The following is an 18053-nucleotide window of genomic DNA, read 5'->3' as shown; positions in this document are numbered from 1 at the left end:
TTCTGATATCTAAAAAAAAACAGATTTAAATTTTCATAGAGAAAATCTCTGCAATTAATTAGACTAAAAACCACGAATGAAAAATCAATGTATTTTCTGTATGTATTTTTAATTTTGATAATGCGAATCTCATTGTTTTCATGTTGTGCATCTTAAATAGCACACAAATATTCGTTGCCAAGATTTTTATTTGAAAGGCTAATCTTAAATTTTGAATTAATTTTAATATGTCTCCAATACTCTCAGCACACGGGAGTTCTTTCCAAACTTTCTTTGATTTCAATCTGTGATGACGCCCAGACTTTTACATTTATACTACAGCAACATTGGTTGGTGGCGCCAGCTCATAGGCATGTCCAATCAAATGACTCAATTTAATTGCAGTGAAATACAGAATTCGGACAGAATTGGAATTTCTTTATGAGTTTAGAATTTGTTAATAAATCAAATTCAAATTGGGTCAAAAAGGTTAAAAATTTATGTCAATTTCTTGAAAACCATCAATTAGATTGACTTGATATTTAGCGTGTAAGTACATACAAGAAAATTTCTCTCCAGCAGGCACACAAATTGCTTTTATGTCAACCATAAAGTTACCTGATATAATCTTCTCTATGATTTTGTGGATTTTTTTTGGGAGAAATGCTATTTTCAAGACTTTAGACTGCTAGATTGTATATTTCATTTTTATTTATTTTGGTTGTTATATTTCAGGTGTGAAGGTTCCTCATTGGTTGAAGATGGTATGGTAGTTTGTTCAAGAGCTGTAGACTGATTAATAAATCTGCAAATTGGGTCAGAAATGCCAAAAACTTCTCTTTTTAAAAAAATATTATTATAGACAATCTCTAGCATCTGCAGTGCCCTCTCATAAAACTGCTTTTTTTTAAACGGGACAATTTCTACCGGTACATTTGATTTTCAACATATAGCACATGGCAATGTACGTATTGTACCAAAGAGTTGATAATTCATACAGCGATCACCCACATAAGGCATGGCATGCTTAAAGCAATACCAATTTAATTGTTGTAACATTTTCTAATTTCATAATTTAACACATAAAGATTCATTTTGGCCTTGACACGCTTGTCTAATATTATAATTATTGATGAGCATCAGACCCACAGGCCTATTTTTTTGTCATTATATTTTTTTCATTGTCTTTCTTGGTCAGATTTATCTCCCCGTTTAAAGACTGATATGATTGCTATTTGGAAATTTACCACTGTTTAGAATTAGGTTGAATAAATTTTCAACTGGCTTAATAAATGTAATCTCCCTGGTTTAATAATTTCATTTGTTACATCCTTCGTTAGTATTTGTTATAACCAGGAGATATTTAGTTCGTAATTGTTGTTTGGATTCCTAATTGATTTTAAAATAGTTTAGTTCTTTTATTAAATTTTCATCATTTTCATTTTTATTTGTGTTAAGTCTGCTCATCATTTTTGAGAAAGTTGGTCATAAATCACATGACAATGTTCATTGGTATATTATGTAAAATCATGAAGCTATTTTCCCATGCACCATAAAATAGCATTCTCTTGTGTGTTACAATGATATATTTTGAGAAACTTATCCTAATATTTTTTCAAAAATCACAATTTTTAGAATAATTCCATACAGCATAATGGTAATCAAAGAATTGTTGACACTTTTTATTCACAATATATTATTTTTTCAGCCTAGTATGTCACCATCCATGTGTTCTGACATAGGAGCCTATGGTAAAAGCATTATAATACTGCCAAAATGTCCACTAACAACTAAAATACAACCACCATTTTCTCGAAATTTGTGCTGGTGACCCCCAACTTTTTTAAGTCAATATTCTTATATTGCCTGGAAGTACAGTTTATTAAAAAATGGATAAATTCTGGGTATTTGAATTCATGAGTAGACTTCTACCTTAAGACCTTTTTTGAGTAACATGTTCACAATCATTACTATCTTGCCCACCTTTAAGCTCACTTATCAGGTTCCACTATTCACCAGGGCATGAGTTACCCATTCTCATAATTTATTTACTCATCATTTATTTAGTACATATTTTTCGTAGTCTGTTCTATTTTTTTACAAGATATTTTTATTTGAATTCCAAGGAGTAACACACAGATTTAAGCTTTTTTTTAAAGGATCAATCGATTGTTCTGTAGACATGTTTTGTACATCTTTTTCACGACATGCTAGGTTATTGTTGTACCATTGTTTTGAATGTTTTATGTTTTTATTTTCTATAATTTATATTTTGTTAAAGCGAGAGGATCGTCACCTGCGCACACATGGGAATTGAGTCCCAAGCGATGATGAAAACATATGCCAAAAACGCAAAGACTCATGGGTAGATACTTGTTTGTAAACAATGACATGCTATGGCCATCTGACGCATGCGCAGGTGATGACTCTCCCCTCTTTAAGCTTTTACCAGCTACACTGTAGTGGTAGATATTAGAGAACAAAACAGTAGCTTCATCTACTGCTATCGATTTGCTGCTCTGATATAGGAGATAAGTCTATTTGAGATGTATCAAAACTAGAATAATTTACAAGGGCATTTGTTTGCAAGTGGTAAGTTATTTGGCAGGGGTCTGATAATATAAAATTCAATGGATGTACATAAAATAAAGAAATGTTTTTTAAATACATTTCTACTAAGTGTAGTATAGTCTACTATACTACTATTCATTAAAATAGCTACCTAAATAGTTAAATTAAAAATAAAACATAATTGGTTTTACATTAATGTATACATTAGAGGTAAAATAAGACGTATAAATCACTTGACAAAGAAGCTTTGTAATCAAGTAAATACTGCCACAGATAACCTTGAATAAAAACGAATGTACTGCAAATGTCACTCGGAGAGGGCGTTTAACCTTGACCCGGAAGTACTCTCAATCACGTTTTCGATTCATTCTAGAAAATTTTCAAACGCCGGTAGTAGTGCAGCTTGCGATCGCTGTCTGACTGTTTTACCCTGAAATACGCCAACTCTCGCCATGTCAACTGCGCCGTTATTACAATGTTATAACAAAGGATGTGGACAGAAATTCAGTCCCGATGAAAACGAAGCAAGTAAGTAAAAATAACGTTAGAATTCGGGGCTTCATTTTCTCAAGCTGCGAATGAATTCGATTGAATAGCTCGTAAAAAAATTCCTGTTCTGTTCGCCATGTAGCTTGTGCGATCGCCAGAGATGATGTGAATCGATTGACCGGTTGTAATGTAATGGTGATTTAATGAAAAGTACAGCTTGTTTCTGCCCAATTATCGTATATTTGACAAGTAGTGTTACTGTTAGGTTGTCCAATCTTTCATGAACATACGCACCAGCTTCAGTCGAATTTCCTTTCAAATGTGATACTTATTTCATGAATCATGGTTCGGGAAAAATTTAATTGTGACGTAATACGTCATTGTCCAAATAGAAATCCTGTTGATCCAGAACTGCATGTTACCAATTTATTCAAAGAATTCTGAAATAAACCTTGGCAGTTCCAAAAAAAGTGGCCTTGACATTGAATGTTTGAATTTGTACTGTACATGTGTTTAACACACCCTTGTACATTTTGAATCCCCTATAAACTGTGCTAATTTGCTCATCCTTTCTGATCATGTTGCCATAGTAACATGGCACTTGCGTATTAGATTGATTCACAACAGAGCTTGGCACGTCTCATGAACAACAAATTTAAATTTGATTTTTGTTATTGTGAAAAGCTGCTGAACTTGTCGGAATGATACTTTGTTTCAGATGTATGCCAACACCACCCAGGTGTCCCTGTGTTTCATGATGCCTACAAGGGCTGGTCATGTTGCAAAAAGCGAACAACAGATTTTACAGAGTTCCTGCATATACCGGTATGTTCAGCCTTTTCAACAAAGTTTATTTTTGGTATTCATACACTTATTTTAGGTTAACCACGGATGTGGTTATTATTAATTATTTAATAATAATAATAATAATGTTTATTTCTTAAGTACCATAGGCCGCCGGCCCTTAAGTAAACTCAAAGATACATCGTTAGTATATGTGCTCACTGGTTACAATTGTAAATATTAAAGAAAGATTAAATACAGTTAAATATCAATAAGGGTTGCTTCCTCTAACAGCGTTTCTCTTTTTTACAAAAGAAATAAAAGCTGTTTTCATTTCAATTACAAGATACAATTCTAATTCCAGGTGAAGTTTATACAGATATATATGTTAATCTTTCAAATGAATGTCGAAACGCCGCTGACAAAACAAGCCAAGAAACACATTTTCATTGCCCACAGCCTGGTTATACCACAACTCCCCAAATCCGTAACTAAATAGCATTTCTTTTTATAATTTAACCCAGCATTTTTTGTTTGAGTCAGCTAATGTGCATTGAAAATTGTACCATTTCAGCCAATATTTCACCATTCTAACTAAACAAAGAGAATACACGATGGGACGACCAAGTTCCCGTCTTACTGTAGCATGGATTAATGGTGTATTAGGCATGTTAAGCAAATTTTACAAATGATTTTACTTGTAAATACATAGTTAAAAGTGGAATACATTTGACCTCAAATACCTGCTTTATCAAGTTAGAAATAAAGTTACCTTATTGACCCTGCCAAATGCTTTTTCGAAGTTGATACAAGCACAATAAAAACGTCCCTGTTTGGTTGTAAGGTATTTTTGTATCAGTGTGTGAATAATAAATACGTTATATATATGTTACTATACCCTGCCTTGAAACCCTGCTTGTTCTTCTCCAGTAAATTCAGTAATTTCATTCCATATAGCCTATTGTATAAATTTCTATTGAAAATTTTACTTAATATTGGTAGTAATGTGATACCCCTATAATTACAAGCCTTATTCCTAGAACCATTCTTATGTATCAGGAATATAATATCCTCACACCATTGCTTAGGAAAAATCGAAAATATTGTTACATAAATCTATAAATTGTTACTGTCACCGCCATGTTATTCTGAACAGCAATATTGCCAGCTTAGTTGCTGTCTGGTTTGCAATGCACTTGTTTGTATTAGAACTGGTTAGCTAAAACATTTTTACAAGGATACACCTTTCAATGTGTGCATATTTACAAGTGCTATGACACGCACCAGAAACATGAGCGATGATTTCTTGACATTTCAGACTTTGTCAGTACATACATTTTGTTAAATAACTTTGCCATGTATTATATACAAATTTATATGATTGAGTGAAATGAAGATATTTGTATTCAATTTGTCACCCACTATTAGTTTAATGTCTACTGTTAAGGTTGTTTGACCCAAAATGTTCTAATCGCTCAACGATTGCAGGCGTGCGCAGCAATCCAGTCAGCAACTTAGCTGACAATGTTGCTTTTTTGTTGTTGTGGCAATGACAGTAAAGAATATCCTGAAAGTGTTAAAGGCCCAATTCACTTGCCCTGGGCAAGTGTGAATTGGAGGTGTGGCTATTCTAATGCATGGTATTAATCACTTGCATAGCCTATGACGCATCCTGTTTCAGCGGTCCAACATCACGCGACTTTGATTGTCAGTAGTAATTATTCAAGATTAGTCGCGCATCCCTTTCCCCGGTTCATGTTTTTTTACTTTTATCTGCCAAAATCTCAGCTCGTACACTATTTATTGTCATAAATACTACACACAGTCACTGCTGTGATATTCATAGTCACATGCATCCATTTTGGCACGACATAATAGACATGTAAGTTCGAGAAAACCCGTTTTCACTGGAGCTTGGCTGGAGCTGTTTACTACAGCGTAACAAGCAAGGAAATAATCCCTATTGTTTAAGAGCGTATTTATAGTATACCTGGGCCTTTAATGGCATTCAAAAACAGTATGATCAATTGCAGCAACTGTAAATTTGATGTCGCTAAGTGTAGTGACGTTTTGTAATGATCTGGACATTAGCCAATCAGTAATAAGTTTTTTCACACAGAGGGCTGCTGTTTTTTTCTCTACATTTCTCTTTGTTAAATCAGACTATTTCTGATGTTTGAAATGCGATTAAAGAGTTTTAACTATCACATCTAACATTATGGAAGGTTACAAATTATGACAATAGTGGTTAATGAACATACATTTAAATTGGTAATCCTTTTATGATATGTTCAAACCAAATGAAAAAGATCATTTACTTCTATTTCAATGGAAAATTCATCTAAAAATCTGATTGCTTGATGCAGGTTACCTGAGATGGGCCTAATTTTGAATAAATTATAAATAAATTACAGACCCAGACAGGCAAGTTGGCTTTTGTGAAGGTCACAGCACTATTGATAATTTATTTGTGCATCATGTCGCTTTTGGAAAGTCTCCTGGTGTGAAGGGAATGATTTTACATTCTTTTTGTAGGTTTTTCCAAAGCTTTTTAACAGGATTAACCATTCCCACTATATATAGAAACAGGTTCTTTATCATGAGAAGTAAATAGTATATCCAATCCTTCATTTAATTTACAATGATGTTATTAGCAAAGCGGAAACATCACTTCATGATTTTTGAAATGCCCGTCTTTGAGGCTGTCAGGACTGTTATTTTAAACATATTGATATCTTCCATTGCTATGAAACAGCTTAACAGTTGGAAACTGACAATTTATAGGAGGAATCGATTTCTTCTTTCAGCTCAACACTTGATGTCCTATTTATACACACTCTGTATGTAGTCTCATAATTATATCTTTCAATTCAGACAAAAATGACATAATTATGAACCCTACCTACATGTAACTGTGAAAAGAGAAATTAATTTGATTTGTATTGTAATCATTAGAAAAATGATTATATTTTTTATACGAATGCATGTACTACATGTAGTTCCGAAAACTGTTGATGTATTTAATCTTGTTAGGTAGACAGACAGTGTGATGGTCAATTTATTAAAATTTTATGTTAAACTTAAAAATAAAGCACTTCTCTTAATATTAAATAGAAGGGACTTTTTATTCAAAGCAGTGTTTGAAATTATATTTCAATAATACACAATGGTGTATATTTGGGTTTAAAGAGTTGATGCAACTAGAAACAGAAATAGTGCTCTCCAGTGGTTGCTTTCCAGTCTGGTCATAAAATGTACAAGGTTGAACCATCAAGAATGTAGGTCTGGTTTAGTGCTGTAAATTTGTTTGGCCTTATTCATTCACTTTATATACCAATACATATATTTACTAAGAATGGAAAGCAACACAAGACCTGAGTACCCATTTTTAATTACAAAAACAAGTTATTGTGTTGATTAATTTATTTAATTGATAGTCTATATAAAACAAGTCATTGAAAATGACATAGTCCCAGTTAAATTTTTGAAAGTTCTCTTTGTGCTTGTCATATTAAAGTGGGGGGGGGGGTGTCGCGAGCGTGTCTTTGAAACTTGAGTTCCAAGTTGCATTTATTTACATCATAACACATGTTCCCTGTAGTAGTAATATGGCCAAAAATATAAACAGCAGTTATTTGGCCATCCTTGATCTGATTATGAAACACACTGATATATACGATGTATGTGCCAATTACGAATGAAAATGATACATAAATTGTGGAAATATAGTAGTAAGGATTGCTGTCAATCGATCATCCTTGACCAGATTTTGAAACAAATTGTCATGGACATGCATCCTAACATGTATAAAGTACATGTATTTGCCAAATTTGAATGAAAACTGACAGAGCACTTCCAAGATACCGCATAAAAAAACAAAAACAAGATGCCTGCCTGTCGACCATCTTTGATCCAATTGCGAAATAAATTGTCATGGACATGTAACCTAACATGTATAATCTATGTACCAAGTTTGAATGACAACTGACAAAGCATGTCCAAAATACAACATTTTCAAAAAAACAAGATGGCTGCCAGTCGGCCATTTTGAATCGAAACGCTAAACCACTGCATGTGCATATGTCCTACATAAGGTACTAGACACATGCAAATAATGAACGGAATCGGTCCACAGGATTCTGAAATATGACTATTGACAGACGGACGGACGAATGGACAGACTCGGGAACTCACGGACGGTCAGGGACATGTATCCTAACATGTATGATCGATGTACTAAATTTGAATGAAAACTGACAAAGCATGTCCAAAATACGACATTTTCAAAAAACAAGATGGCTGCCAGTCTGCCATCTTTGATCCAATTGTGAAATAAATCATCATAGACTTGTATCCTAACATGTATAATCTATGTACCGAATTTGAATGAAAACTGACAAAGCATGTCCAAAATACAACATTTTCAAAAAACAAGATGGCTGCCAGTCAGCCATTTTGAATCCAATCGCTAAACCACAGCATGTGCATATGTCCCAGATAAAGTACTAGGCACATGCAAAGAATGAACGGAATCGGTCCAAGGGATTCTGAGATACGACTCCGGATGGACGCACGGACGGAGACCGAATTATAAGTCCCCATTTTCAGACTTCGTCCGAACAGGGACTAACAAATTCTCCAATATGCTAATTCTAATAAAATGTTACAGTAATATATTATGTTTGCAGTTTTTCTCTTTTTTATATATTTATATTTTATGTATACATGTACAAGTCTTAAAAAACACTTCACAGAGAAGTTAACTTTTAATAATGCTCCATTTCTGTTTATATTGTGCTTTTGTTTGGCGTTAAACACTTACTACTAGATTGAAAAGCTAATGGTCTATGTATTCATACATATTTTTTTGGAACTCAACAGTACAAGCAAATATGTGTAGAGTTGGATTACTAATTTTTGAAAATTATAGACAAAAATATTAGTAGTATGTTGACAGTGAGCTCCTGTTAATTTCAAGAACATGTTGTTGGAGTACATTGTGCTGGCTTTCAAAAGTAATTTGTCCTTCATTTAAATGCTAAAAACTATTTAGTCACAGTTTATTGAAACTGGGCAATTGAGCTTAATTATTCACATTATTTTGACAAGGTTCTTAGATTATACTATTGTGCAAGATATTTTTCCTGTTTAAATCAACTTTAGTTTTTGAGCTTCTCCTATCACAGTGCTATTACATGTATTAGTGTTGTTCATGTTACAAATCTTGGCATGAGTCGAGAGTCAGGACAGAGTCATGTGCTGGAATGTGTGTTTGACCAAGTCAGTAAGTGTTGAAATAAATTGACCCCTGTCCTAGTAGAAAGTCAGGGCTGCACATGCCAGGATTTGCTGCCTGGAAACTTGGCATGTACCAAAATCACGGCATACGTGGCGAACTCCATACTGATTCATACTGGATATACTTGTACGACATTCCCATGTAGGGAATCGCAGCAAGATTCATGTATATTTGGATGCTGTAGGACCGGTAATCAACAAAATGAATGCAGAATGCATATTTAGGTTTTGCTGCATCCAGTTTCTTTTTTGCAATGGTACATCAATGTACAAAAATAACGGTTCTTTGAAACCATTTTTGTTGTTAATGTGCATGATGACTCATAATATCATATTGCATGTAGCAAAGATATGATTTCAATACAGTTATTATTATCATATGTGTATCGTCTGCCAATACGGGGATAAACGGGGACTTATGTTTTGACGTCTGTGCGTGTGTTGGTTTGAACCTGTATCTTAGAAATGCCTGAACCAATCACAATCAAACTTCACACATACATCGTACGTGACATTATACATATGCACATCAATTTTGTACTGAAAAATCATCAAAATCAAGCATTTCTCGGCTGTTTACTGATGGATTTTGTTCAAACTTGGTATATACATTGGACATTATAGGACCTTGATGCAAATCGTTTTGTTTTTCAGATGAGATTCAAAATGGCTGAATGGCGGCCATTTTTTTAAATGAATGTGGTTCTAGTGCCATATCTCTAACTTGCTTTGATAATGTTCAAATTTTAAATATTCATTATACATGTACATTATCATATATTGGTTTGATGATTCTAAAATGGCCGAATTTTGACTACTTTTGTGCTAAAAAATCATCAAATATCAAGCATTTCTGTGATTTATTGATGGATTTTGTACAAACTTACAACATACATTAGACATTATGGGTTCCTGATGCAAGTCATTTTATTTTTCAGATCGGATTCAAAATGGCTGACTGGTGGCCATTTTGTTTTAATGAATGTGGTTCCAGTGCCATATTTCACATATTCCTTATACATCATGTTATAGATGTATACATGTATTCAAAATGGCTGATTTTGTTTTGATTAATGCTGTTCCAGAGCAATATCTCTCAATATGGACAAGTACTACTACTTGTTTGACGATCAGATACAAATGTCAATCATTTTAATGTTAAACAATCATCATAATCATATTCCTATATATTGTATTTATATATAATATATTTCAGCTATATTACTATAAACAAAACTATATATCTTAAATTTGATAACTAACGGGGACTGTGCCATGCATAGCTTGTATTTTATTGTTGTGCTTTGAGGATTATTTATCATGTGGATCAAAACAAAGTAAATATTATTTCTCCTGGCTGTAGGGATGTACTAAAGGTCCTCATAACAATGTGAAACCACCAAAGCCTGAAACTACAACTCCGGAAGCTAAAATGAAGAATAATGAGGTAAGGTTTGATGCATAGCTAATGAGGTAAGGTTTGATGCATATCTAATGAAGTAAGGTTTGATGCATATCTAATGAGGTAAGGTTTGATGCATATCTAATGAAGTAAGGTTTGATGCATAGCTAATGGGGTAAAGTTTGATGCATATCTAATGAGGTAAGGTTTGATGCATAGCTAATGAGGTAAGGTTTGATGCATAGCTAATGAGGTAAGGTTTGATGCATAGCTAATGAGGTAAAGTTTGATGCATATCCAATAAGGTATTATATAATGAAGTCATCACCTGATATCAGTCCTTGGTGGAGCTGGTTGATAATAGTCTTCTGATAAAAGGCTAATATTATCCACATTGTCACAGTGGTGAGTGGGTAATACAGCCATGACTGTAAACTGTTAAGTTTACTGTGTGTCATTCCATGATTTAAATTCTTTTACAAAGCTGTTTCATATCATTCTCTGCCATAATGCAACTGTCGTGTTTAGTATCATTCTCACTAGTGCACAATTAGAATTTCCCTCCCATAATGCAATTGTTATATGCTCAGAATATTCTAAATATTAATTTGCTTGTACCAAACAAATATTCATGTTTGTGTAACAGCTATTTTAGGTTTGTGTCAGAAATTTTCATAAAAAATCAAAATGGAATAAAAAAATTAAGTTTACCTCCATTTAAAAAACCCAAATGTAGTTGAATTACATGAATGTTGGTTTTGTTCTTCACAGGAAATAAAGGTTGTAGTTCAGAAACCACTGGAACCCATGCAAAGACCAATGTGAGTACATTGCATGTGGTGTGTGTTTAGATCCTTGTGTTCTTTCACCTATCATGCATGCAACGTAAAATAAACTGTACAGTGTGTATGTGGAATAGAGCCTTAACAGAGTGAAAAGTGGATATTAAAATTGATGCACAATTACTCAAAATATTGTATAATTTTTAACACAATATGGTGATAGTGACTTTTATTGTATTTTTCATAACACATACCATGTACTTTATAATGACTTACATGTACATCGATTTTCATTACCATTCAATCAAGTATGGCTGACAAGTTGTCCTCCAAATATTGAAATTCTTCTCTTAAAATGAACAGGTTGGTTTCATTCAACCTTTGTGTCATGATCGTGCATATTACATGTTCACATTGATTTCCTTTTTGAGATTCAAACAAAAATGGTTGAGTGGCATCAATTTTGTTTTTATTTATATCCATTTTCAGTTCTTATTTGTTTGCAGTTTGAAAACAGGGACTTGTGTATTGACGTGTGTCTGTGTGTCAGCTTCTGGATCCATATCTCTGATATGTTTATGTTCCAACTATATCACTATAAACAAAACTATATACTGTGAAATACTTTATTTTTGCTGGAATTAATTTTCGCTGAAAAGACTTTTTAGGTGTTTTGTATGGAATTTATTTTCACTGATTTTTGACTAGTTTAAAGTGAACCTAAATGCGGCCTTAATTTATGGTTGTGTATATTCTAAACTGTATTCGAAATAATATTGCAGTGGTTTAATTTTGTTTTAATTATAACTGTAGCTTGGATAGGCATTTGAAGTGCTTGCAATTTAACACCATGGAGGCCATTCTTGGAGGGGAATAAATAATGAACAAACATACTTAACATCCCGGTACTTTCAAAGCTAGTATCTGATCACATTTGTATACGCCATTGTACATAGCCGTTCATGCTGCCAAGCATTGTGTACTACTAGTATAAACTCAACTTTTATATGCACAATGTGCTTTTTAGAACTTGGGTTAGAGCATTATGCGTTTGAACCACAGTATTCTGAGAGTGGAAGCCCAATTGCGTTAAAGTACCGTACTTCCCCGATCACAAGCCCCTCCCGAGTATGAAGCCCATCCCTCTATTTTTACTAGGTATTTATCGAGTTGAGGGCATTCACGATTATAAGCCCAGATTTTTTTTACTGGGCGTCGACGATATTCTTTAAAATATGCGTGTAAAAAGTGTGTTTCATTTCATGATAATCGTGATTGGCACGGTAGTTTAGTTTGTGCTTTTATGAGAAAACTCGCAATAATTTCAGAGTATATGGCAAACGTACACAATGTTCACATCCTTTCTATTCTGTCATTTACTCAGGATGAACCCCGATGTTGCGATACTGGAGTAATCCATATTTCTTTGGGTAGTAGCTTTCGAAAAGACAAAAATGTGATCGTTAAGTAGTTACCTGGTTTACTTTGAAACTATCATGAAAGGCCTAGGGTTTGAACGATGTGACATGTTGGCAACCGTGAAAGATGTTTAAATTCTTACTCCACATTCAGTTTACCCACAGTTACTATTAACCGTCATTTATGTTTCGGAAATTGCGGAAAAATCGTTTTTTTTTCGTTGCAATCAGTGCTACAGATCACATTTTAACATTGCGGTAATTCACTTCCGCATTGCGTTAAAAAATCTTCGTCAATAATCATTTTGATTGGTTAATGAAAGACAAAGGTCGAAGGAAGTTGTTTCAGGTCAAATTGTTACATGTTCATGCCTCCGGGCTGATGATCAGGGAAGTACGGTATACTGTGAAGATTCAGATCAGTCCAGTGTGAGTGATGAGAGTATATCGTCGATGATGCCCCTTGTTCGGTTGATAGTTTTATTTCACGAAAATGTTTCCACCACCACCCTACGAACTCAAGATTGCATACTCCAGCATCCAGACTTTGAAATAATTTGCACGCACAGTGCAGTACTGGAAATAGCATTTATGAAACAGTTGGACAAGAAAAATGCCTGTCTCAATCAATCGCACATCCATATATAATGTTTGTATGTTGATACGCTTGTAAATAACATTAACGTAAAAGTCAAAACAACCTAGACTAGAAGTCAATTCACCAGTCCTGCCAACTATGGCTCCCTAAGTTGTTTATATTTAATCAGATACTATTTCGTTGTCATGCTTTGTTACCTTTCCTGTTTATACCTCATGAAGGCGTTTTTTTTATGGCAAGATGGCGCAAATGGAAGTCCTTCGCAGGTTTATGGTTTCTCATATTTAAATCATCACAACTATGAAGATAATCAATTTTTTTAATTTTTTTTTTCAAATTTATAATCAATATACATAACTTGATAAATACAAACACCAAATTAGGCTCTATTTAGTTCCCCTTTAATGTAAAACATAGGAAAAAATGTATATTCGCTGGATTTTATTTGAATCATTCCTTCAGCGAAAATAGCGAAAATTATTTCCAAGCGAAAATAAAGTATTTTACAGTAGTTTGATAACTAACAGGGACTGTCAATATATTGCCTGATTCAGTTGAATGTTTGCATACCAGTTAATACCACTTTATTAGCCTCCGCTGTTGACTTTGTCGAGCGCAGCTTATCATATGAGTGATTGTCCGTCGTCGTCCGTGTCAATGTTTTACTTTTTCGACTTCTTCTTGAAAACTACAAGCCTGAATGCTTTGATCTTGGTGTATATGTACCTTGGGTAGACCTCTCTCAGATTTGTTCATGATATCTTCAATTCTCTAATATTGGTGAATACTTTTGTCATTTTTGGTAAAGAGTGATATTTTCAACTTCTTGTTAAAAACCGCAAGTCCAATTGCTTTGATACTACATATATAGGTACTACATGTGGACCTCTCTCAGATTTGTTCATTTCATAATGATATCTTCAATTCTCTAATTTTGGTGAATATTTTTGTAATTTTTGGTAAAAAGTGATATTTTCGACTTCTTGTTGAAAACCGCAAGTTCAATTGCTTTGATATATTATACATATAGGTACTACATGTGGACCTCTCAGATTTGTTCATTTTCTAATGATATCTTCTGTTCTTTAATTGCCATGTGCATTTCTAACAGCGGAGCTATCTCAGGCTGCTTCTTTTCAAAATGATATCAATGATACATTCCGAAATAATGGTTGTTATAACCAATATGCAGGGTGAAACTTTGATAAACCTATGTAAAACTTTGACAGACCTATGTAAAACTTGTGATGTTAGAATTCTGAATGGCAGAATACCAGGTGATTGTAGTGGTAACTTCACATGTTATCATTATGGTAGATTATGCAATAGCTGGATCTAAACTCATTGAGAAATTTCTTTACTTTAAAGTACATGTGTACATAATTTTACTGCCTTCTTAGTCCTGATATAACCATCATTGCAGTTCACCAGCAGAATTTTACAAATCCTGTTGGACACTGTTCATCATTATGAAACCGTATTTGTTATTTAGCAATGTTCATTGTTCTTTTTAGTCCCCTTCCATGTGTTCATGTGTCCGTCCGTTTGTGTGTGCGAGTGTCCGTGCGTATGTACCTGTATCTTAGAAATGCCTGGACCAATCACAATCAATCTTCACACATACATCATACATGATATTATACATATGCACGTTAATTTGTTTCATGATCTGATTCAAGATGGCCGAATGGCGTCAATTTTTTGTGCTAAAAATCAACAAAATCAAGCATTTTTCGGCTGTTTACGGATGGATTTTGTTCAAACTTGGTGTATACATTAGACATTATGGGACCTTGATGCAAATAATTTTGTTTTTCAGATTACCAGTAGATTCAAAATTGGTATATACGTTAGACATTATAGGATCTTGATGCACACAATTTTGTTTTACAATCTGATTCAAGATGGCTGAATGGCGGCCATTTTTGGGCTAAAAAAATCATAAAAATCAAGCATATCTCGGCTGTTTACAGATGGATTTTGTTCAAACTTGGTGTATACATTAGACATTATAGGACCTTGATGCAAATAATGTTGTTTTTCAGATTAGATTCAAAATGGCCGACTGGCGGCCATTTTGTTTTAATGAATGGGCTTCTAGAGCCATATCTCCGACTTGCTTCCACTGATATTGTTCAAATTTTAAATATTTATACATCATGTCATAGACAGATATATTGGTTTGACGATCCTATTAAAAATGGTCGAATGGTGGTCATTTTTGTGCTAAAAATCCTCAAATATCAAGCATTTCTTGAATTAATGGTTGGATTTTGTTCAAACGTATAACAAACATTAGACATTACAGATTCCTGATGCACGTCATTTTATTTTTCAACTTGGATTCAAAATAGCTGACTGGTGGCCATTTTGTTTTAATGATTGGGCTTTGAGAGACTCCTAAATGCTTTGACTGATTATATTCAAATTTTATATATTTGTTATACATCATGTTATATATATGTTTACATGTATTCAAAATGGCTGATTTTGAATGCTGTTCCAGAGCAATATCTCTCAATATGGACAAGTACTTGTTTGATGATCAGATACAAATGTCGATCATTTTAATGTTAAAAAAAATCATATTCCTGACATGGTTATATTCCAGCTATATTACTATAAACAAAACTATATATCTTAAATTTGATAACTAACGGGGACTGTGCCATGCATGGCTTTATTTTTCATACAATCAATAAAACCTCAGTAATGAGACATGTCATGCTCACAAGAGTGGTTGACACAAATCACATATGTGTGTAGTATACTGTTCCATCATCACAAAGAAATATACAAATGTTACAGTACTCAACATAATATTCAAGCATTTATATGTTTATGCTAATTCCAACTTCTTCAGTACTTTGCTCTCTGAGGTTTTGCTAACATCAGTATCTATGCAACACTCTGAACAAGAAAATGTGTCAACAACTTGCTCAGTACTTTGCTCTCTGAGGTTTTGCTAACATCAGTATCTATGCAACACCCTGAACCAGAAAATGTGTCAATTACTTGCTCAGTCTAGTTATATCCTTGATTTTTTCCAGTTTTTTAATATTAGTGCTCAGAAAAAAAAAAATTGAGCATTCTTTGTAGTGTCATAGTCATAACCATGGCTCTAATTCAGTAAATCCATCTAATTTTGTTCAGATTTGTTCATTTTGTTATCATGATATCTTCAATATTCTCATTTTGATGATTGTTTTTTCATTTTTGGTAAAAAGTAATATTCTTAACTTCTTGTTAAAAAAACACATGTCTGATTGATATTATACATACAGGTGGACCTCTCTCAGATTTGTTCATTTTGTGATGATACATGTATCTTTAATTCTTTAATAGAAATGTGCATTGCTTACAGCAGAGCTATCTCAGCCGAGAGGCTGCTTGTTGTAACTTGCTCCAATTCAACAAATCTATCATTGTGAGACACAAGTATATTACAAGTGGTAGACTAACATTTTGTTTTTTCTCAGCAAGTAATGATAATGTCTATGTATATTTTTTAGTGTAGATGAACCTAGGAAAAAATTACCAATGACTGTATCCCAATCTTTGAAAGTTGCTTTGGAGCGGGAAAAAGCACAATCAAATGAGATAGAACAAGGTAAGTGGAACTGATTTATATTGTACTTAGTATATTTGAAAAACAAATGGCCCCTACCCACCAACCTGAATTTAATCATGAGGAATAAAAACACAATTTGAAATACATGTTTATTCTTTGAATATGAAATTATCTAGGTTTTGTACAATGGGGGTAGATTGTAGTGTATTGTTTTTATTGCATGATGCATTTTCACTTGCGAGCCACAGGACACAACGCATCACTTTAGAAAACCTAACATACCCACAAACGTCAGAATGAGGTCATGGGGTTCTGTCATATTATGTAACTATTACTTCTTCAAGGAATTCAGTGCCGTCTCATATTGACTTACTCAATTGTGAACTTGTTTTCATTTGGTTTAGTCAATAATGAAATTGTTATTACAAAATGGCTGTTTAATTCATATAAATAAAGATATTTTTTGCTCAAAATAAATTATTTTAAATTTAAAATACTTCACCTGAACATTCACGTCTCATTAGTCCCCGTTCGAACGTAGTCCGAAAACGGGGACTTGTGTTTTGCCCTGTGTGCGTCCGTGCGTGCGTCCGTGATCACCTGTATCTCGAACATGCATGGACCGATTATGTTCAAACTTCACTCATACATCACACATTATATACACATCTCAAGAACCATACATCGGTTTTTGATGAAACTTGGTGCATAGATGCTCTGGGCCAATGCGCAGATTTGATTAGGTTTTGGTAAAAATCCATGCTCGTTAATCACCTAATTTGCATGATAATTAGCTAATTTTTAGCTGTTCTATGACTGTTCCACTGATATCTAAAGAACCACTCATTGGATTTTGATGAAACTTGGTACATAGATGCTCTGAACATATGCGCAGATTTGATTAATTTTTGGTAATAATCCGTGGATACTAATTACCTAATTTGCATAATGATTAGTCAATTTTCGGTTTTTCCACTGATATCTCAAGTACTAATCATCACATTTCAATGAAACTTGGTACATAGATGTCATACGACACTGCACAGACCTGATAGTTTTTATGGTAATATCAGTACATATTAATTACCTAATTTGCATAATTAATTAATTTTCAGCATTTGATATAAGTAGTTAGTAGCATTACATTTCAATGACACTTGGT

General features: G+C 33.5%; 1 protein-coding gene across 1 annotated transcript in view; it reads left to right on the top strand.

Moving 5' to 3' along the window:
- The first annotated feature begins 2922 nt into the window (after window positions 1–2922).
- Window positions 2923–18053, top strand: part of LOC100370799 (cysteine and histidine-rich domain-containing protein 1-like) — a 29065-nt gene continuing 13934 nt past the window's right edge. Inside the window, exons 1-5 of the mRNA XM_002733451.3 lie at window positions 2923–3078; window positions 3758–3864; window positions 10484–10567; window positions 11294–11343; window positions 16833–16930. Of these exons, the coding sequence (XP_002733497.1) occupies window positions 3003–3078; window positions 3758–3864; window positions 10484–10567; window positions 11294–11343; window positions 16833–16930 (415 nt within the window). The 5' untranslated portion in view covers window positions 2923–3002. The remainder of the gene's footprint in view (window positions 3079–3757; window positions 3865–10483; window positions 10568–11293; window positions 11344–16832; window positions 16931–18053) is intronic.

This window comes from Saccoglossus kowalevskii, chromosome 11, assembly GCF_978046115.1.
Source record: "Saccoglossus kowalevskii chromosome 11, keSacKowa6.1, whole genome shotgun sequence".
Classification (NCBI taxonomy): domain Eukaryota; kingdom Metazoa; phylum Hemichordata; class Enteropneusta; family Harrimaniidae; genus Saccoglossus; species Saccoglossus kowalevskii.
This window is presented reverse-complemented; position numbering and strand designations above follow the sequence as displayed.